The 21982-nt window shown below is 53.2% G+C and overlaps 1 protein-coding gene across 2 annotated transcripts in view; it reads left to right on the top strand.

Moving 5' to 3' along the window:
- Positions 1–21982, top strand: part of SMG1 (SMG1 nonsense mediated mRNA decay associated PI3K related kinase) — a 50120-nt gene that overhangs the window by 21339 nt on the left and 6799 nt on the right. For both annotated transcript variants that reach the window (XM_078862396.1, XM_078862405.1), the window contains exons 27-58: positions 33–186; positions 290–449; positions 1134–1260; positions 1818–2108; positions 2542–2711; positions 3502–3625; positions 3727–3871; positions 4052–4190; positions 5106–5366; positions 5847–6033; positions 6854–7015; positions 7783–8015; positions 8790–8944; positions 9351–9573; positions 10437–10683; positions 11087–11316; positions 11539–11787; positions 11939–12077; positions 12301–12410; positions 12581–12802; positions 13151–13344; positions 13926–14098; positions 14599–14878; positions 15171–15443; positions 15782–16022; positions 16636–16862; positions 17667–17823; positions 18404–18593; positions 19113–19366; positions 20023–20265; positions 21005–21142; positions 21650–21802. In XM_078862396.1, the coding sequence (XP_078718522.1) occupies positions 33–186; positions 290–449; positions 1134–1260; positions 1818–2108; positions 2542–2711; positions 3502–3625; positions 3727–3871; positions 4052–4190; positions 5106–5366; positions 5847–6033; positions 6854–7015; positions 7783–8015; positions 8790–8944; positions 9351–9573; positions 10437–10683; positions 11087–11316; positions 11539–11787; positions 11939–12077; positions 12301–12410; positions 12581–12802; positions 13151–13344; positions 13926–14098; positions 14599–14878; positions 15171–15443; positions 15782–16022; positions 16636–16862; positions 17667–17823; positions 18404–18593; positions 19113–19366; positions 20023–20265; positions 21005–21142; positions 21650–21802 (6251 nt within the window). The remainder of the gene's footprint in view (positions 1–32; positions 187–289; positions 450–1133; positions 1261–1817; positions 2109–2541; positions 2712–3501; positions 3626–3726; positions 3872–4051; positions 4191–5105; positions 5367–5846; positions 6034–6853; positions 7016–7782; positions 8016–8789; positions 8945–9350; positions 9574–10436; positions 10684–11086; positions 11317–11538; positions 11788–11938; positions 12078–12300; positions 12411–12580; positions 12803–13150; positions 13345–13925; positions 14099–14598; positions 14879–15170; positions 15444–15781; positions 16023–16635; positions 16863–17666; positions 17824–18403; positions 18594–19112; positions 19367–20022; positions 20266–21004; positions 21143–21649; positions 21803–21982) is intronic.

Here is a 21982-nt window from a genome sequence, read left to right on the forward strand (position 1 = left end):
AAATTTCCTAAAAATGTCGTGTGCGTGCACAGACTTCAAGAAGTTGCTGCCGAGCGTGTTGAGTCCGGACCCGACGGAGCTGCATAAGGCGGTGGAGACGCAGCTGATGCGCGCGGCCACGTGCTACATGGGTGCCGCGCGGTCCGATGGCGCGGAGCAGGAGGGCCACCTCGCGGCTGTCACAGAGTGAGTCTGCGACGCGACACTCGCAGGGTGGGCCCACGCGGAGACCACGATCCATGCCGTGGAACGCCGAGCCCTAAACCCTGCCGCTTCTCTGCCGCCGCAGGCAAGTGTCCAAGTACCTGAAGCAGACGGCCAAGCTCACGGTGACGCCGCTGCGACTGTCGTTGCTGAGCCTGCGCCCCTGGCTGCCGGCGCTCCCCACTCTGCAGCTTTACTCCACAAGCAGCCTGCAGAACACCATCGCCAATCAGATGGGCACCAAGGTGGGGTGTCCACTTTGTTTCTACCCTTTTGACACTTTTTACAAAAAAAACTCTTCAATTATAAATTATTTTTATTTTGCCAGGTAAGGCCCACTGAGCTATTTGGTTATTCGAAAGTGACCTGGCCCAAAATGATAGCTCAACAAAGAGAATATTCATCATCGTGTGGAAATGCATAGCAGCCAAATTTTCTAATTGTGGAGGGATAAACTGGAGGACCCAGATAAATGCAAGCTCCAAATATACCGGCGTCAGGGTTGGGATAAAACCCACGTCCTGTATAAGAGTCGAGGTAGTTAACATCTCGCCACTGTAAATGATTACACGCAAAATGTGGAATACCTTACAATGCTCAGTTGACTCTTCACCGGCCTGTTTTACTTTCATTGCGTCTCGCTGACTCTGCTTTATACCCAGCTGTTCGTTTGTGCAGCGTTGTAACTAGTTTAACTCGAGGCCTATCTTAATTGTTCGTGACAACCAACATTTATCAGTGTTAAATCTACAAATGGTCAGTAATGTAGGAATGATAACTATAGCAGCACTGTGTCCAAATTTGTAGCTCTTTTGTAACTGTTGCTCTGTACACTATAACACTATGCCCGATACTTACACGACAGATGGTGAGTGTTAACATGTCCTTACAATAGCCCTGGTATAACTGCGGTGTGTGCGCCTGTGCAGGAGTGCCTGGTGCCTGTGAGCGAGCGCGTGCGCAAGTCCTGCAAGCAGCAGGACGTGCGGCCGTGGCTGCAGGCCCTGCGTTACGCTTCCTTTCAGCAGGCGCTGGCGCCCAACCTCACACTCACAGGTCAGACGGAGCTCCACGTCCCTGCTGCTAACGGCTCGGCGTGGCATGATGTCGCATCGTGATGGGCTGCCTGCAGCTGTTGATGGAGTAACAGAAGGGTGAAATGTAGAAGCTTGGCTGCTTTCCGGATGATTTTTATGGTGAATTACTCGGAACTCTTAAAAACATGGTGGTCGCCCTCATACCTGTAACTGTTGCTCTGTACCCAGGGTCTAGGTAAGGAGAGAATGATCACTGAGACCTCCAGTGGAAAAATATAGTAATAGGTTTTTACCCATTCAACTGGTACAAAAACTGACACCTTTATACGAGGCATCATGTTTGCAATAACCACAACACAAGCAGTCAAAATGCAAACAAAAGAAACAACTCAGGACAGTGCATATCATTATCATCATCAGAGTTGTTTCTTTTTGTTTGCATTTTGACTGCTTGTGTTGTGGTTATTGCAAACATGATGCCTTCTATAAAGGTGTCAGTTTTTTTGTACCAGTTGAAAGGGTGAAAACCTATTACTATGAGAGAGTGATCGTCGTTCTATTCTACTCGCTCTGCAGGCCCCACCATCCCGGTGGACCTCCACGTCACGGGGCTGCGTCTCACCGCCGCTAAGTTCGCGCGCAAGCGCGGCAACGTGGCGCTGGCGACGCGGCTGCTGACCCAGGCTGCCGGATCGTCAAATAACACCGCAGGGAAGGATGCTGGTGTGGCCGGAGAGGTCATCGCTGCCGGCACTCAGGACCTGGCCGATCTCCTGTCCGGACTCACTTTGAAGCAGGATCACGGGGGCATGGAGAAATGGGTGGCCGAGCTGGACATTGAGAAGGCCAAACTCCTGTACTGCATGGGTCAGTTTCGGCAACTTCTTACAGCGTAAAGTCGCCAAACGAGCCTCAATAACTTGTCAGGTGTTGCTAGCTAGACCCAAACCTATAAAAAGTGTAAATATACCATTTACCAAGTGTTACACATAAACTGGAAGCACTCTTAATATATTCCGGTAATCTATCCTAATTCTGCATTGTGTTCTCATTATAGAAAATTGCTCTTTGTCGTATATCGCTTTGACAAAAATGTTGCTGCTTGGGAAACCCAAAAGTTGCTCGATCTAGCGACCAAATGGCTTAGGTTAACAACACTGGCACGGGTGTGTGTCCTATGACGTAGCTCCCTCGCGGTTAGTTTTTCGTGATTGTCGCGATAATTTCAGAGCTTTTTACTCGGTCTACTTAAAGGAAAGGCGCTGAGTGCTCGCTGTGGCTCCGCATGTGTGCTGTGCAGGCCAAACGACTCGCGCCATGGAAATGCTGAGCTTGTGCGCGCTGTCGCACTGCTCCGGGCCTGCGAGCCAGGCCTGCGCCCGCTCCCTGCTCACCCTCACCAAGTGGCTCTACGGCGACTGGAAGGAGGCCTCGGTCCACCTGCGCCAGGTCTTCCGGGCTCAGCTGGAGGTGCCCTCACCAACATATATAAAAACCTCTTTATTTAAGTCGTAGCTCTTGGAGTAATATTGTTGTAAAATGCTTAAAATTTGTATTTGCAACTATCGCAGCCAAGCAGTCCACCTTATACAGGTAGTCCCCGACTTACTATGGTTCGACTTACGATATTTCGATCTTACGATGGCGATAGTGATATGACAAAATTGTAAGATATTTTACATTTCGCGCGGCAGGCAAATGCAGCAGCGTACGAGGTACGATACTGTACGTTGGGACGCTGCCGGGATGTACTGTACGCATATAGTTTATACAGTATGCATATAGTTTATACAGTACGGTACTGTAAATTGTTCTGTTTTGCTAAATTATCGCCATTCTTTAAGACTCCTGGGTAGGCTAGGCTAGGCCATTTTCAACTTACTGGGCAGGGTGACACAAGCTCTCGGTGGCGAGATATTAACTATCTTGCCTGGTAGGTCGTGGGTTCGATCTCGACCCTGACGCCTCAATATTTGGAGTTTGCACGACTCGCTCAATGGAAGTACTGAGCCCCTGTGCGCTGTCTCACTGCTCCGGGCCAGTGAGCCAGGCCTGCGGTTCCTCCAGTTTTTCCCTCCACATTTAGAAACATGCGTTTAGAGTATTTGGCTGATATAAATTTCCACACGATGATGCTCCACTTCGTTGAGCTATCATTTGTGGGCAGGTCGCTCCTGAAAAAGAGCTGTATAACTCAGTGGGCCTTACCTGGTAAAATAAAAATAGATTATAGTTTTGTTTCTCGTGTGTGTTGGTAAAGGCGGCTGGCGGAGCGCTCTCCCCGCTCGGCACCAACATCTCCGCGCTGGCGGAGGCGAGTCGCGCGGTACCGCCCACAGAAGACCGTGCGCCGTCCTGCCCTCGCCTCACGCCCGAGACATCAGGTGACGGCACTCTCAATTCACCTCGACGTGGCCGGAGATACGGAACGCTGTTCAATTTACACCTGAGTGTGGCGAGTTTCATCGGGTTGTTTTTTTTGCAGTGAGCGTGGGCGTGGGGGAGTCGGACGTGATCATGGGGCAGCTCTATCAACTGACGGCAATGCGCGCCCCTGAATCGGCTAAAGCCTGGGCCTCCCTGGGCAGCTGGGCCTATCGCTGGGGACGAAAAGTCGTCGACAACTCCAGGTGCCGACACAGTCAAGTGAACACTCTTCTCTCCCTTCCAGCTGTTACGGAGGCAGCCCGGTCCATGGGCCCACAAGCAGCAGAGTCTTTCGTCTGTATTTGTCATCGACGAGCTGGCCCTGGTTGTTGGTGCTGGTCGGAGTGTGTGCACCACAGTGAGCGTGTGTGATTGTCTTGCAGCCAAGGGGCGAGCATCCCGCTGCTCGGCACGGAGAAGGCGGAGGTGGAGACGCTGCTGCCGGCGTGCATCCCAGAGGAGGAGAGGGCGCTTGTCTACAGCATTCTGGGTCAGGCCGTCTGCCGGGCCACCGGCCTGCAGGTGACCGTCCCACACGCGCATTACCATCACCAGCAGCAGTGTTGATTCGTCTTATACAGTGGTACCCCGGAGATGGAACTTAATTCGTTCCAGAAGGCCATTGGAACACCGATTTGTTCGAACACCGAATTAATTTTCCCCGTAAGAATGAATGTAAATGACATTAATTGGTTCCAGACACAATAAATCTCTCAAAAGCATTTTTACACGAAGTTTACAGTAATTACATGCATAAAATCATACAAAAAAACAAGAAACAATAAATAAATGGAATAAATGAATACATATATGGAATAAATGAAATAAATGAACATTGAACTTCACTTTACCTGTCGTATGGAGAGTTGATGGCTTGAGTGGAAGGTGGTCTGGGCAAGCGTCATGCACGCTGGCCATACGCGTCTCAGCCGTACAGGTTCTTTCAAGTCGCGATTGCCCGTTCGACCTCCGAATTTCGTTCGGTTTCCGGGGCAAAAAATGTTCGGAAATATCGTTCGAACACCGATTTGTTCGAGTTCTGGTGCGTTAGATCTCCGAGGTTCTACTGTAATTGTGCATCGCTTGGGCTCATGAAGGCAGTGGTCTCTGGCCAACTTGTTTGGTCTCTCCTTAAATCTCTAACTTGCTGACCCTCCCCTACTCGACATCTGTGAAAAAGAGCTCCATAGCTCCAAAGCCTGAATCTGATAAAACAAGTGTGATCTTTCGTGATAGACCACGTGCTGAGGATCTCTCCTAGAGATGCCCGCAACAGTGCGAGGTTTGCTCAGCAGGTGAGCTAACCTGTTAAACCACACTCGGATAACGAGCGGCTTTATCAGCCTTCGTGTCAGACTGTCCTCGTAAAGGCGGCTTTGCCTCCGCACCTCTCGCTGGCGGCTTCGCATTCACTGCCACTGCCACCCCACTGCACAGGATGAGGAGCTATCGGTGCAGACTCCCGAGAGTGATGAGGGAGGTGGCGCAGAGGCTGTGGAGGGCGCCGCGGAAGGGGAGGGCGAGGGGGCCGTGCGGCGCCGTTTACTGGCTGCATGTCCAGCCCTGGCCGACGAGGACCCCGAACCGGCGCTCGACGGACTCCTGTCCGTGTGGCGCGCCGTCGCAGGCCGCATCTTCGGCCTCTACAAGCTCTCCTGCCGTGCCTACTTCATCTTCCTGAGGCTCAACGCTGGGCAGGTTCGCGGTGATCCACATCTCATATGGGTTGGCGTCAGGGTTGCCATCTCCTGAAAGCGGGAATTTGCCAAACTAACTTCAAAAAGTGGCTACATAGACTTTCTACAGTCATCAAAAATGTCTCGAGACCATTTGTCATTTGTTGACCGGATATAAACTGATGCATGATCCTGGGCGCATAGAAGATGAGTACAACAACAGCATTTTCTGGTCTGTGCTTTGCTACCCACAATGTAATCTTGCTGCCTGTAACACGTGCTGTGCATGTTGGTCACCCATCCAAGCACTATCCAGGATCAAACCTGCTGAGCTCCCAGGATCAATCTGCATTCTGGGTGATTAGTTTTACGTAACCAGGAGTGTTCGTGTCACGCTTCATAAAGTTTCTCCCCTTGAGTCATCGCGGGCGCCTGCCTCACCTTTCCTGTGCCGTGGGCAATATCGCAGCACGACATAATGGCGTGCCCGTGTGGAACACAGGTGGGGGCCAATGGAGAGGATCTTTCCAAGACACCTACGGCCGCTCCGGACAACCGACAGCAGAGTGGAGATGACCTCATCGTTATGGCGACGCTGCGGTTGCTGCGGCTGCTGGTAAAGCACGCGGCGGAGCTGCGGGAGGAGCTGGAGCACGGACTCGCCAGCACGCCCACGTCTCCCTGGCGCGGTGAGCCTCTCGTTCGCGTCCAATGCCACCCATATCCTGACTGCTCATCCCAGCCCAACCGGTCGCACGACTGGGTGATTGCGCGTTTGCCGTGCGTTGCCGATGTCCTGTTGTTCGGGACGAGCGGCCTCCCTGTTTTAAGACCTCGAATGCGTTGACCATAAATGTCTTAAACTGCTCGTTATAGAATCGCAAAGAAAACGCGTGTAAATTTACCATGGAAGGTGTTGCAAGTGCATTTACCACATCGCCAATTAGCGTTTGATCTATCGCCAAGTACGTTAGCTCCATTTTAGGGCTGCGTTGTGGGTAGCCGAGGGCAGGTCGGCAAAATCCATAATTTTTCTACGTCTATGTTCGTGCATCTCCGCTCGCAGCCTTCACAAACCCTCACTGACCAGCGTGGCAAAATATGGTCATATAAACCCCACGACCCGCGCAGCGTGCTAAGGCCTGATTCAGCAGCAGGGGTGCTCAAAAGGGCAGTAAAATGCTCACTTAATAACACGTTCCTTCGGAGTGGGCAGGTAGGAACTTGGTTGGCCAGCGCATTAGTGTGATACGTGTCACGCGGTGCAAGCTGCGTGGGGCGGCGCGTCACGTGGTGCTGAGCTCGTCCAAAGCGCTCTATGAAATACAAATCGAGGGCGTAGCTATGCACGACAGACAGACAGACAAATAATCCCTGGTGGGCAGTGTGGAACTGCTGTTCCTTCCTGTATAAGCAAACGTATGCATGTTCTGTCCTGTGGATCGTGTCAGTTTGTGATGCGTCGTGGTTCCCTCGGTGCTGCCCGCCCCATTCCCCCACCCTCTGCAGGCATCATCCCTCAGCTGTTCTCACGGCTCAACCACCCCGAGGCGTACGTGAGGCAGAGCATCTGCAACCTGCTGTGCCGCGTGGCACAGGACTCTCCGCACCTCGTGCTCTACCCTGCCATCGTGGGCTCCGTCTCGCTCACCGGTGACGCGCCTGGCTCGGGTAGGCTTCCCCCCGAGCCGACATTCAACCATCGGTTTCATTATTGATGCTTTAGATCCGTGTGTGTGTGTGTTCATCTGTAACATGGGCCCACGATAAACTCTCGTGAAGATCCAATACAAAGAAAAAAATGTTGAGACTTTCCCAAGATAAAAAATGGCCAATTGATGAAAGGGCTGTCTAAAATGTGGCTATGAACAAACAGAACAACACCATTATATATGGATAAGCCTTTTTGGCCGAGGTGTTGATGTCACCCCCTATCGCGATGTTGCACGTCATGGTGCGCCTCTCGTAAGGGAACATATTCATCATTCGGTAAATACTTTCAAGGACAAATGCATGTTTAGAAAGCATGACAGAATCCATGCACGTGCATGCTGCTTGTTTCTTGTTTGAGTAATCACCGAACAAGTGTGTCGCACCCTCTGCTGTATACTCTGCCCGGCCGCCTTTGTCTCCCAAGTGGCAATGTTTACACATTGCACTAGGTACGCATTTGAGGCTGAGTCTACCTAGAGGAGGCCCAGGACTAGTTCAGATAATTGTCGCCGGTGTTGCCGTGAGCGGGAATCAAATTCGGGACGCCGGGTTCGTAATGCAGCTACTGCTCTCCACCCACCTCCTCGTGTGTCGTTCTGGCCTTCATAGGTGCTCGCTTACAGCACTTGCCCCAACAGTCTGTTAAAGGCTATGCGGGGGATCTCTTTGTCTTTGCATACCCTGCGCTAATGAATGACGAACATTCTCTCCCCGTGTGTTCGCAGTGGGCGGTCGCATGTCGGCGCTGCCGTCTCTCCTGGGCAGCCTGAACGAGCGCGAGGGCGGCCTCTCGGGACCCGAGGGGGCAGCGAGCTGCCCCTCGCAGGCAGACGGGGAGGGCACGGAGGCGCTTCCCCCGCTGGTGGGAGCATCCAGTCAGGACCAGGCCATGATGCAAGACTGCTACAGCAAGATTGTGGACAAGCTGATGGCCAGCAGCCCCACCATGGTCTCACAGGTTCCGTGCAGCACCATGTCCAGACACAAACATTGGGGAGTGGGGAGAGGTGTTCGCGATTAAACAAAGGCGCAGCCCATTGAACAAATTGCTTTCTTTCTCACAAAAGAAGCTCCAAATTCTTGTGGGACAAACTGGAACGCATACCCTAGCCGTGTATCTACAACCACTGTTAGTTTGTGTGACTAACCTCTTCTGCAAATACATTTTACCTCACAGGAATTAGATGTTTATCATGGTTTAATGGTTAGTGCACCGGTCTTTGCAATCCGGAGGTCACCAGTTCAATCTTGCAGTGTGGCGGTTGAAACAATGGTGCAAGTTTTTGTAAATCCCCACCCCTCCAGCCTGTCCCCACCCAGCAGTGTAAATGTGTACACCACAGTTGATCAGAAGGTCACTTTGCAGTGGAGTTGTGTGTGGGCACTGCTTTCTTTTCCAAGATGCCAGTGTGGAAGAGTAGGCCAAAGTACAGTCTTTAGAGGGCGCTCCCTCGAGCTTCCTCGAGTGCAGGGATTGACAACCTGCGGCTGTTTCAGGACTGCAATGCGGCTATTGAAATATTGAGGCTTTTTTTTACTGAATTCCCCAAAAATGGCACTTGTTATTTTGGTTGCCCCGACCCCTGTTCTCGTGAGAGGCCCTTCCATCACAGTGCCCCTGAGCAATCGTTGCCTTGTCCTTTTCATTACCATTTACCAGTAGTTGCCCGGTGGGTGCCGTTGTTGGGGCCGCTGCGTTGAAGCCGCCGCTGCGCTTGTCTTGTGTGTTCAGGTGCAGCTGCTGGTGTCGGAGCTGCGCCGGATCACGGTGCTGTGGGACGAGCTGTGGCTCGGGGTGCTGCTGCAGCAGCAGATGATGGCGCTGCGACGGGTGCAGCAGCTGGAAGACGAGGGCAAGCGCGTGCAGGCCAACGTCACGCTGCGCAAGTATGGCCACCTCTCATGACTCGCGCGCCTTCTCTGATATCGTCAGTATCGTGTGGTGTCTGCTTCATCATTATTAATGCCTTTGTACTATTTGTCGATCCATAACGGGGTGACGGTCGGGAGGTTGGGGGGGACGGCACTTTTGTAAAGATGATTCAGCGCGAACCAACCTGTAGAATAAAGTTGTTGTTAGGCACTGGTCAAGTTGATCAGAGGGTTTTTGCCTGAAACTTAAAGAACATTGCAGATGTGCATGTCCTGACAGCTACCCATCAGCTTCCGTACTGTTGATGAAATGTATCCACAGACAAATGCATGGTGGAAAGTTTTTCGTGCATTTTAACGTGATTTTTATGAACTAATTTTTTGTTATCTCGTGCTTGGCCCCGGTTGCTCGTGTGAACAGGGAAGAAAAGCTGGCCATAATGCGAGAGAAGCACACGGCGCTGATGAAGCCGGTGGTGTTTGCGCTTGAACACGCGCACAGCATCACGTCGGCTCCACCGGAGACTCCGCACGAGCGCTGGTTCCAGGACACGTACGGAGCCTCCATCTCCGCCGCCCTGGAGCGCCTCAAGAACCCGCCCAACCCCGCCAGCCCCGGCGCCAGCTGGGCTCCGTTCCGACAGGCACGGCGAGGACACGTTGCACCCTGCTCGCCCGGCGCATGCCTCGCTCGCGTTACCACACCCCCTACTTGGACACCTGTGAAAAGGAACTTTATCGCTCATCGGATACCTCCAGTATAAATAACAACAGGGATTGAGGGGAGGCTTTTCCTGCACCTATCAAATGAAGTCATGGGGCTGTAGAGCCCCCATCCCTGGTCTGAAGAAATGACAAACGTTACCCAAATTGTGGGGACCCCGTTGAAAAGGTGTCTTGCTGAGTCCAGGTTCTCTCAATCTTTTTCATTTGTAAGAACTGGTGTTTGTGAAGTGGCTGGTTCGTTCTGGGGGTTAATGCTATGTAAGGAGCATTGTTGTGCCCGTACTGCTGAGATTGTTGGATCAAATCTGGGTCTCATCCTCCTGAGGTTAACTGAGTTGATGATCTCCGTGGGCTGATAACTGCACAAAAACGTAATTAAACCCAGTTTGTCACTTAAGTCTGCTTATTCCTGCACTAATAATTTAAAAAGTTTAGTTAGGTGTTGGTGACCATTTGTTTTGTGACATCTTGCTGGGCTATCTCATACAAGGTAATGCATTTCTTACTGTGTGAGTATTTTAAACATAAATGTATCCACACGTTTACGTAACACTGACACAGTTGGAAAATAATTGGAACAAAAAGCTCAAGCATGCTTCACTGTGTACACACATTAATACGGAGACTGCTGACGCTACGCACATTTTCACAGCCGCTTATTGAATTCAGCTCCTTGAAGACTTTCGCAGCAGCGCGTGGCAACCTTGAAGGGAATACACAGCCCAACCCGAAAAACTCGCATTTAAATTGAATCTATTCGCTCTCTTGTGTTTCCCTGCAGCTGCTGCAGAGCCTGCAGCAGCGCGCACAGAAGCGCACCAGCTACCTGTTGCGTCTGGCGGAGATGAGCCCTCGGCTGAGTGCCCTAGCGGGCACGGAAATGGCGCTGCCTGGGGAGAGTCACGCGCGCGAGGCCGTGTGCATCCACTCGCTGGCGCCCAGTGTCTCCATCCTGCCCACCAAAACAAAGCCCAAGAAGCTGTCCTTCCTCGCCTCTGACGGAAATACCTACACCTACCTCTTCAAAGGTAACTGCTGCTGCTACTAGTGCTGCTGCTACTAGTGCTGGTGCTGCCTGCCCAGCACTATGTAGTGTGGTGTTTGGGTCCCCCAGTGGGTGTCGTGTTGAGTGGGAATGCTAGTTGAAGATGTAATTGCGTAGTGTGGATATCGGTGCATCGCGCGCTTTCAGATGCGCTTTTGCAGCCGTTTGGAATGCACTTTCTGATATTAGGAAGCCACTGGAGCAATGCACTTGTACACCATGTAGATTGAAAACGAATTTCTTTAGAACTGCTTTTTGTGTTAAGTTTGTCCTTCCCCCGCACCTCCGATTAGCACAGTTGGCTATGCACGGTGCGAAATAAGTTCAACATACATAGTGGCAGCTGTGGTCTCAAATGCTGGGTGCGTGTCTCTCGTATTCCGCAGGTCTGGAGGATCTGCACTTGGATGAGCGCATCATGCAATTTCTCTCCATCGTCAACAACATGTTCGTGAAGGGGAACGGGCGGGAGTGGCACCGCTTCCACGCGCGCCACTACTCGGTGACGCCGCTGGGCTCGCGCTCAGGCCTCATCCAGTGGGTGGACGGCGCCACGCCGCTCTTCGGCCTCTACAAGCGCTGGCAGCAGCGCGAGACACTCAACGCTGGCCACAAGGTAGAGCTCGTGCCATGCAGCCGGATCCGGCTTGCGGATCCTCGGAAACAAATTAAGGCAGATGGTGACATTTCTAGAATTTGAGACGCTTGAGAGAATGGCGCGGTGAGCTCCTTCAAAAGCGTTCGTGTAACTCGTGGATTAAAAAAACAACATCGCAATGTAAAATGTAAATAGAATGGGGCAATGCTGTTGTTCGTTTCCCCTGTGTTGGCACGGCAGACACCGGGCGGTGAAGTGCTGCCCCCGACCGGCGTGGCCGTGCCCCGGCCCAGCGACCTCTTCTACGGAAAGATGACACCGGCGCTACGTGCGGCGGGCCTGAACAGCGAGGTGGCACGGCGCGAGTGGCCGCTGTCCACCATGCGCTCAGTCCTGCTGGAGCTGATGGACGAGACGCCGCCCGACCTGCTGGCACGCGAGCTGTGGTGCTCCAGCGCCAGCCCTGACGAGTGGTGGAGAGTGACGCAGGTTCGCTGTGACCCGCACGGCCTGCCTCCGTAACACACGCGTTCAGAAAACTCCACCGCCCCCCCCTCGTCATGCTTGATAGCGATACAGGTGTGCAATGGTGCCTCGCATGCTGCCCGTTTGACCCACCGCGTGTGTGTGCTTGCTCCAGATGTACTGCAGGTCGACGGCCGTGATGTCAATGGTGGGCTACATCATCGGACTGGGCGACCGGCACTTGGACAACGTGCTGATTGACATGACCACTGGCGAGGTCGTGCACATTGACTACAATGTCTGCTTTGAGAAAGGTGAGTCACATCGCACTGCTCTTGACCACTGAATTTGGGGAGGCATATTCACATTGTAAAACCACCCTGTTCCGTATAGAAACCCTTCTACTCCCCATTCATTACTTGAAAACTGCTTTGACATTGTAGTGGGATTGGTTAAACGGCCAATTATGCATCGTTTGTTAAATGCTTGCATGTGACAGCAGTTTGTTTGAGCACGTGGTCGCTGTTCTTCCTGCAGGCAAGAGCCTTCGAGTTCCGGAAAAAGTTCCATTCCGGATGACGCAGAACATCGAGAGAGCTCTGGGAGTCACGGGCGTGGAGGGAATATTCCGGCTGTCCTGCGAGCAGGTACCCGCACTTCCTGCCAAAGACGAAGCCCAATCGTGAACACCAAGTAGTACATTGTCTTACTCGCTGCGATGTTATCGTGGCAAGGATCAGTCTGCCTAGGCAGCGAGTGAGAAATTTGAGATTCGGTGTGGGGAGCTTTTGTAACGGGGATCGCGCGCGCGGGGCAGATTCTGCAGATCATGCGGCGCGGGCGAGAGACGCTGCTCACGCTGCTGGAGGCCTTCGTGTACGACCCGCTCGTGGACTGGACGGCCGGCGGGGAGGCCGGGTTCGCCGGCGCCGTGTACGGGGGTGGCGGCGGGCAGCAGCCAGACAGCAAGCAGAGCAAGCGGGACATGGAGCGCGACATCACGCGCAGCCTCTTCTCGTCACGCGTCGCTGAGATCAAGGTGAGTGTCGTGGGGCCCCCGCACGGACGAGGGGGGGGGGGGTCGGGAGGGTGGGCACTCCGCGTGGCGTGAGCGCCGATGTGGTGGGGCTACCCCTGCTACCCCTGCTACCGCAGTGATCTTAAAACTATATTAAAATGACCGAAGCAGATGTAAATTACCTATTTACCATGTAATTTAGATACCAATCACAAATGCAATGCCTACTTTTTCATGTTACATGTAATTAGACTTATGATAAGAAGGATTGAGCAGTGATAGCGTGTTTAGGTCGAGTAGTGCACTGACCGGGAACGTTTGCGAGTTCATATCCGCACGAGCGCGTTTCCATCGTGTTGCCCCCTGCAGGTGTCGTGGTTCAGGAATCGTGACGAGATGCTGGCAGTGTTGCCTCGGCTGAAGTCCGGTCTGGAGGCCTATGTGTGCCTGCAAGACACGCTGACCACCGGACAGTGCCTGCAGGACAAGCTTTTGGAGCAGCTGGAGTATGTGGAGAAGGCCAGCCGCGATGCTAAGCACCCCGCGCACTCCCTGCACAACAGGTACACGGCCGCCGCGGGGCGGTGGACACTGGTGGATCGGGAGCGGGTGATGGGGAATGTCATAGAGCAGCAACTGCTCTTGGGAATTTTAGGGAGGTCACACGAGGTCACACGTGCCTTGAGGGTGACTTAACCCTCCCGTGCGTCGTGTCTACTGTGGTGGACTACCGTGATTATTTGGCTTTTCAAACACTTTCTTGGCGCGTTTGCCTCTTGTTACAGAGATTCACTTTCGCCCAGTGGCCACCCTGGTTAATACTGCTGGTTTACTACCAAGAATGTTTACTATCCCATGCAGTTATTCGAAAAATGTTCCAAATATGTGAGATTTGATAAATTGCTTAATTGCGAAACCACATAGCAACACCTACTACGATTGACCAATGCCGACTTGCTGGTCTGTGCAATGTTCACCTTGTGCCTCACAGGGACAGCTGCCACTGGGCATTCACTGCCGCAGGGTATCTCGAGATGTAGTGCGTGGGAGGCGAGGTCTAAATGTTGAGTGTTAATGACGACAACGATGATGGACACGGCACCGCTGTGCCGCTGGCCACGCCCATGCCCTCTGTGTGCCGCAGGTATGAGGAGTACGCGCGCCTGGAGACTCAGCAGCAGGCGGTGCACGAGGCGGTGACGCTCAAGCTGAGCGAGTGCGAGGCCTGGAGCACACAGTACATGCAGGCGAGCAGCGGAATGGAGGCCGCCCGTCTGGGAGCTCTGCTGGACGACATTGCTACGCCCATCGACCTGGGTAACGTCTTCTTTAGCGCCGACGTGTGCTCTTGGGGAGGGGAGCAGGGGCAGTCTGGGGGACGGTTTTTCGCCACTTAACGACGTTAAATGGAACCTCCATTCAACCAGTTCAAACACTTGCTGTGAATAATGAGGAAGTGACCATTGAGATGTACACTGCACGGGCGCTGCAGTGTACATCATAAATCATCCTCGCAGCGGCTTTTGGCTAGCCATCGAACAAAGACGGTCACTGCATCGCGTGCTTTCAGATGCACTTTTCCTTCCTTCCAATATTAGGAAGCCACTGGAGCTATACACTTTTACATGTAGATTGCAAACTCGTTTTTTTAGAACTGCTTTTGGTGTTTAGTTTGTTGTCCTTCCCCCGCATCTCCTGTTAGCACGGTTGGCTACGTATGGCGTGAAATAATTTCAACATATGTACATACAAATCATGATGATGATGACGGTAGAAGCTGCTTTCTCATTGGTCTGTGTGTTGCTGTTCTCGCGCAGGCCCCCCCAGCTACGTGCCGGCCACCGGCTTCCTGCAGAGCGCGGGGCAGGCGCAGGTGATTGCGCAGAGCGAGGCGGCCGAGTGCGAGCTGGTGACGGCGCTGCAGCAGCGGCGAGGCATCCTGCGAGGCTGCCTCGAGGCGCTGCACAACTACGCGGCCGTGGGGCTGCACTACCCGCGCGCCGCCTTCAACACGCACCGCGCGCACCGCTGGGCTTGCTGGCTGCAGGCGCTTCTGTGCGAGGGGGCGCCCACGCGCTGCCAGGAGATCTACGCAAGGTGACAGCGCCGCAACAAAAATGTTTGAAACAAATTTTTTGGTGTTTATTTTTTCCAAATTTTAACACAATTTTTGCTATCGGCTTCACGCCATGATACCAAGTACCCATTCGGAACCGTCCCAGAACAGTGCATCATTTGTTTTAAACTGCCCATAAAAGCTGATATTACAGAGCTACCTCAGATCCCTTCAAATTGACTTCAAGTCTATACAAAATAGACAAGACAATGTCTCCTTCCTATATCTGTCTCTCCGAAGAGAAAAAAAACAAACTTCTGCTTGCGTTCACAGCTACGAGGACGCCTACCTGCCCCAGCCGGGCTCTGCGCGTGCCCAGTGGGTCTTTGGGATGGAGGCGGCGCTCCAGCTGGCGCTTACCGAGCTCAACGGGCGCCTGCTGCGGCAGTGCGAGCGGCTGAAGCAGGAGGGGGCAGTGCCGGCCGCCTGTGAGGAGCACACCAAGGAGGTGGAGCGCTGCATTCAAGTCTTCCTCGATGAGGACAGGGGCTGCGGATCCACCAGCCTCGCCAGCGTCATCGTCGGGGCGCTCAGCACCCTCACCAGGTGAGCGCTTTCACTCTCGAGTCCTACCGAGCCTACTGAGCCCCACTGACCCCACCGTACCCATGCACGCCATCATCCCCACCAACCCCACCGAGCACACATAACCCACCGACCTCACCAATTTCACTGGACCATTAACCTCCACTGCACACATTGGCCCCCATGATTCCACGAATTCCACGAATTCCAATGACCCCACCAAACCCTCAATGCAGCCCCACCAACCCCACCCACACACACTGACCCCACCATCGGCTCTGAAACACCCACACACATAGAATCACACGGACGTGTGCTGTGTGAACACGGCTAACACGTGACTGTGGCCACCATGCCAGGCGGTCCCTCCACATGGAGCGCGCGGCCTCGGGAGCCGGGGACCAGCTGGCCGACCTGACGTCGCGTGACGGCGACTGGTTCCTGGAGGAGCTGTGCAGCATGAGCGGGAACGTTGCCAGCCTGGTGCAGCTGCTAGCGCAGTGCAAGCTGCGTGCCCTGCGCGACCTCGACACGCCTCTCCTGCACCTCGAGGCCACGACCGCCGTCTTCCTGGCACACAGCGTATACACCTCCCTGCAGGTGAGCGCACGCATGAGTCACAAATGCAAAGGCAATGTTAATGAGGCGACAGATCGCATGCCGAATACTCCTAGAAGGCCGAGTTGGCCAACACAATTCTGCGGAGGGAGCTGGTTGGAACGTTGGGTTGCTCGGTCAATGGCCAGGGTCAATGGCGGCGTGGTGTATTCCGCAAATATGCCTGACTGTGAGGGCAGGCACAAGCCGGCGTGAGTAGGTTAAACGTTGAGTTTTATAAGGGCACCACGGGGTGACCAGCCCCTCCCCACCCAGCCCCACCCCTCCCACCCCCCACCCAGCCCCTCCCTCCCCACCCAGCCCCTCCCTGCACGAGGGACGGACACAATAAGCTCCTGTGGGCTGGTGTAACCAGGAGGTTCCTACCAGTAAAAGAGGCCTAGTACTGGTTTATAAAGCACTTGCAACTGGTGTTATTCATGGCTGCAAAGCAAATCCAAGTCAATGAGATTGTAGCACATTGTGCTCACCATTACTCCATCACTCCTCCAGCATACACACATGTACGCACGCATGCATGCAGCCTGTGGGATATAGATATTTTACAGCCGACCTCGTGCTCTCACAATGTGGCTCTCTACCCCTCCACTGGCAGGAGTTGAACACAAACTTCCGGCAGATAATATTTCCCGAGGCTCTGCGCTGCCTGCTGCGCGAGGAGGAGAGCCTGGAGGGCCTCCTGGCAGAGCTAGGGTCCCTGGTGGAGCAGGCCACCGACGGAGCTCCGCTGCAGACCCTGATTGACGGCCTCCACGGCCACCTCCGCAACAAGGCCATGGGCATCGAGGACGAGGCCGGCACACACCTCGTCAGCATCGTCAGGTGAGCACAGCCGAGAGACCCACCGCTCTCGAGCAGTTGGTGGCTTCAGCTGGTGGCGTGAGGCTCGCGTGCCTGTGCTGTGTTTCAGTAAATGTGTAATGAGAGAGCACACCGACGGGCGTCGGAGGACTGCATAGGCACTGCTGTACCTGATGAGTTAAATGATGACGTCACCCCGCTGCTGCTGCTCTATTTAAGACCGGGAGCAAGAGCCAGAGCCTCACCATTCTGGCGAATTGCCCGATGATGCTGGATGCAATTTCCAGCGAAACGTCGTACTCAAAAATTGTAAATGTTGTGGTTTCACGCTTCAACAAACCGGTGGGCTCAAGCAGTGAACTATTTGTCTTTTGTTAACGTGACACTTTTTTGCTGATCGGCCATGTCGGGTGGTGGAGGCTTACGACACATTTATAAATAACGCGATCTAACCCAAAAACTTGATTATGAAAAACGTTAGGCTGTAAAGATGCATTTGTTTACCGCCATAAAATGGGAGTGGAGATGTAGAATTGACCATACGTGTTTCATTGATGCGTTTGTGGTCACGTGGGCACTGAGTTAATGACCCACACCAAGTAAGGAGATGTTACTCAGACATGGCATATGTAAAGATTTTTTTTCACAAGCATGGTTGTCTGTATGCATGTTGAACTTCTTTTGCACCGTTCGTAGCCAACCACGTCAATCTGTTAATCCGCAACATGAATAATAAACCCATGTAGGTGTGACAGTTTGGCTGTATGAACTCTGCCACTTGTTGTTTTAATGCCATGGCGGTTCACCGCTTTCCTTGCGAGCCAGGGAGCTTCGCGCGCAGTACGGTGATTTCATCCAACCGCGGGGTCACGATGGCGGTGTGGAGGACCCCCCCAAAATGTCAGCGGGACAAATGCTGCTCATGGCCTTTGATGGGATGTTTGCTCAAGTGGACAGCTCCTTTACACAGCTCACAGAGCAGGTGAGCGCCCCCCACGCCACTCTCCAGCACCACACCCATGCAGCGCTGAAATTCAGCGCTGTGTGTGTCTTATGCAGGTCTTCATTTCTAATGGAATATATTATGGGTGGCTCGTAGATGAGAGTAGGCACATTACTAATAGCCACAGCCAGCGGTATACTACTGCATGTGATGCGAGTCGTGGGGACCTTTGAGATGGACAGATCTGAAAGAACAGGTCTAATTCAAAGAACCTCACGATGCTGCCTTGCTGTGACTGGTCCTGATGGTTCATGTGACCAAATGTGTTGGTGTTGTTTGTGGGCCACAAGCGTTATGTTTGCCGCCATTTTGTGGCAAAATATGTTACAGAAAAGTGTTGCACATATTGACCTAAATCACGCCCCGTTCATTTTGTTTGCCAAATAGAAATCCGACCAGGTTTACAGAATTAATGTTTAAACGTGGCTGGCTGCGGGGTGACGTAGAATTGAAATATGCACGGCTGTGAAAAGAGTGAAGAAGCGCAGCATGCACCAAGTGAATGGCAGGCAGCGTTTGGCAAAGAGACTCATGGCCCCCGTGCACCATTGCCCAACAGCTGGTCCAACTTGAGGTGCCAGCAGCGTGGCGCAAGGTGGACGTTCTGCGCGAGGCGCGGGCGCTGCAGGCGCACATCATCGACCTGGAGCTCAACCGCCGCTTCATGCAGGACGTGTTCTTCCTCAAGCGGCTGCAGACCATCCAGGAGTTCTTCACGCAATGCCGGGCCTACGCGCAGACCCTCGCAGGTGTGGACACCCGGGCGCACGCGTCTCCCGCGTGGACGCAGCCGTTCGGACTGGACACGGTGTCTATCATTGGGCCGGTTGAGTAATCGTGCTGGGTGACGTATGACGCCAATACAGTGTCCAGGTCATATATATATAGAACGAAGTGAAGGACTTTGGTGTTATATGTTTTGGTCTGCTAAGTTGCTCAACGCTAGTATGTGTAAGTTTGTGTGTCCCCCAACGTACTTTTAGCCTGGCCGGAAGCAGTCGATCCAGCAGCCAACCTAGCCGAGGCTCTCAGCCGTATGTTGCTTATGATGCCAATGACCTTAGCCACACTGACCACTCATCTGTGACGAAGAGCGGTCCTGGCGTGGGCTGTGTGGGTGGTCAAGGTCAGGGTAATTTAAAAGGCCACTTCGACGTTATTAAAAACGACTTCAGCCAATGTCGCCCAGCTTTATTGCGTGAACCCCACGCTTTTGTTGCGGCTTCAGATTCTGACTGTATGCTGCGGCATCGTGGGTGTTGTGTCAGGCATTCGGAGCATGGAGGAGGGCGGCGGTAGCATCATCGCCGGGTCCTTCAACGGGCCTTCTTTATCCGCTACCAGCAAAGTGGCGCTGGTCGCCCTGCGCCCCACCTGCCTCGGTGAGGAGCAGCTGGCGCGTCCCGTGAAGGCGTTCACCGCCGACTTTGTGCGCATGCTGCTGGTGGGGCTGCCCACGCAGGCCTTGGGCCTCACGGTCTGCAGCTACCTGGGCGTGCTCGGCTTGGACGTCACGGCACAGGTGAGGGCGTCCATGGTGGTGGTGTAGGGCTGTGGCTTCCCGGAAAAAACATTCTCAAACGTAGTTATCACGTAGCTACACGCGTAGGCCTTTGTGCCTTTGACTGTCCCACGCAAGATTTATGTTTCCTAAGTCATAAAATACTGAAATTGTATTTCCGGTGCGACTGCCTCGGCGCATTGGTGATTCCGTTGCGTTGACCTTATCGAACGAATGGGAGCGATGTCAATAGCGGGCTTAAAACTACGTGCTTTAACCTAACTTTGAAGTCTTATATCTTGTTGATAAAGCGTCAGACTTGTGTTGGACAATCCACAACATACACACAATGTAAGTACATATCTACAGAGCTATGTTGTTTATTGTGAACACGCAAGCATGTGTTCTTGAAGGAGTGAGGAGCAGTGGCAAAGTGGTTAGCGCACTGCGCATCAAATCCAGAATTCCCCAAGTTCATGTTGTGGCTTTAAGGGTTGTGGATGGCTAGCACGGCTCCAATCATTCTGATGAGCTATGAAGCTCATCGGATTCCTCCAGTATAAATACATTTTCAGATTTCCCGTTGGCTTAACGTGTCTGCGCTGTGCTAGTGAAGAGAATTGTTTCAAGGGCATTGCCCCCTCCTCACCCCTCCCCGTCCTTTTAAACAATCGCAGGTGGAGGCTCGCGACTTTGGCGCAGAGAGCAAGGTGTCCGTGGACGAGTTGTGCAAGAAGGTGGCGGAGCTGAGCCTGCAGCAGGGCCGCTTCTCCACCCCGGACGCGAACCGCGCGGCCGTGCTGGCCGCCTCGTTCGACGCCGCGTGGAAGCGGCAAGACCTGGCGCGACGCCTCGACGGGGGCATCGCCTCCAGCAAGGACGGCCTGCAGCGCCTGCAGATTCACGTCGCCATGTTCCAGGTGCCCGCACGCTGAAAAAGCACGCCAAAGAGAGGAAACAATGTGCGTGGATAGAGAGAGAGAAGGGTGAATGCTTGAAAGGGGAAAGACGAGTACGTTGACCGGGGAACACGCGCAAATCGGAGACGTCATTATTGACTGGAGAAAACGAAATGAGCTTTGGCAGGACACTTTGCTGGACGGGGATGATGGCCGATGGGCCAAGAGTGTAGTGGCAGTGGCGATCGTGCAATGGAACGCGTCCTTGAGGAAGTCCATCGGAGAGGTGGAGCTACTATGGAATCAGAATCAGAATCTTTATTTGGACTGCAGGAGGAATCTGATGAGCTATGAGAAGCTTTTTTCACGTGAATAGTACGGGCGGGTCAGAAAGTTACAACGGCAGACAATACAAACAACTATAGAAGTGCAAAATATAGAAAAAGGTAAGCGAGTCACAAAATATAAAGAAATAAAAAATGAATGTATTATATAAGTCTGCAACCACCTTGTGGTGCCAGTTCTAAGTAGATTGTTACATTGCGTAACCGTGTGCAATGTAGATGGCTTGTGGAGGCCTTCATCCAGCAGTGGATAGATCGTAGCTGATGATGAACATGACGTTGCAGGTGCCTCACCACAACGGCAGGCAAAAAGGGCCACGTTTTAGAAAGTGTCTGGCGCCTGTGCTTGATTTGATGCCGTGTGCATCTACGTCACCCTGCTTAACACGCTCGCCGCTCTCGCCCCCCCGTCACAGTGGCTGCACGAGGATGTGCTGATGAGCCGGGGCCAGCCCATGGTGCCCGTGGGCCTCCCCCGTACCGGCGTGCTGGCCAACATGAAGAAGAAACTGCACGCATTGACCCAGATGGAGACCTCCATTGCGGCGCTGCAGGTGGGCAAGGGGCTGCAGCAGCAGGAGGCCGTTGTTGGAATATTCTTCGTGCCGCAGTGCTTTTTGGACTTCTCCCCAGATGTCTGTGCAGAGCCTTGCAGCAACTCCCAAGTGTCAATTTCACTTGCTACGAGAAAGCCGCAGTGAAAATTTTGCGTCCTGAATAGAACCGCTCGTTTCGCATAAAACACTAAAAACACTCAAAGTACTCAATTGGGAAGATGCAGAGTAATCATTGACCCCTATTGGTAGACTAATGACCACTTGCAGGCCGTTGCTATTTTCTCCTTGTGGCCGCAACGGGACAAGCTTCCATTTGGGGTGGGGGGTCCACTAGGATAAGCAACTGCATTCTGGGGCATGTTGGTACTTGATTCAATCGAGTGATAAAATTGGATGGGATTATTCCTTACAATTCGAAGGTTGCGCACAAACGAACGCAGTTGCAGCACCGTGACGGTGGGGGGGGGGGACGGTAGTGAGAAGGCGTGGTAATGTAATTTACAGGAGCGCGTCGCCGTGCTGGAGGGCAGCATTGAGCAGAGGCTGAAGTGGGCCGGCGGGGCCAACCCCGCTCTGGCTCCCGTTCTGCAAGACTTCGAGGCGACCATCTGCCAGCGCCGCGGCACCCTGCTGACCGAGAAGGAGCGCGTGTCCAAGGTATGGCCTCCACCTGTCCCAACTGCTCTTGCACTCGCACTTTCACTCGCGCACTCAGAATCTGAATCTTGATTTAAGACTGGAGGAATCCGATGAGCTATAAAGCTCTTTTTCACACCTTGTGGACCTTTGAAGCAAGTGCTATTTGTGAAAACTGATTATTATTTAATCCAAATTTAG

The sequence above is a fragment of the Lampetra fluviatilis genome, chromosome 1 (genome assembly GCF_964198595.1).
Source record: "Lampetra fluviatilis chromosome 1, kcLamFluv1.1, whole genome shotgun sequence".
Lineage (NCBI taxonomy): Eukaryota > Metazoa > Chordata > Hyperoartia > Petromyzontiformes > Petromyzontidae > Lampetra > Lampetra fluviatilis.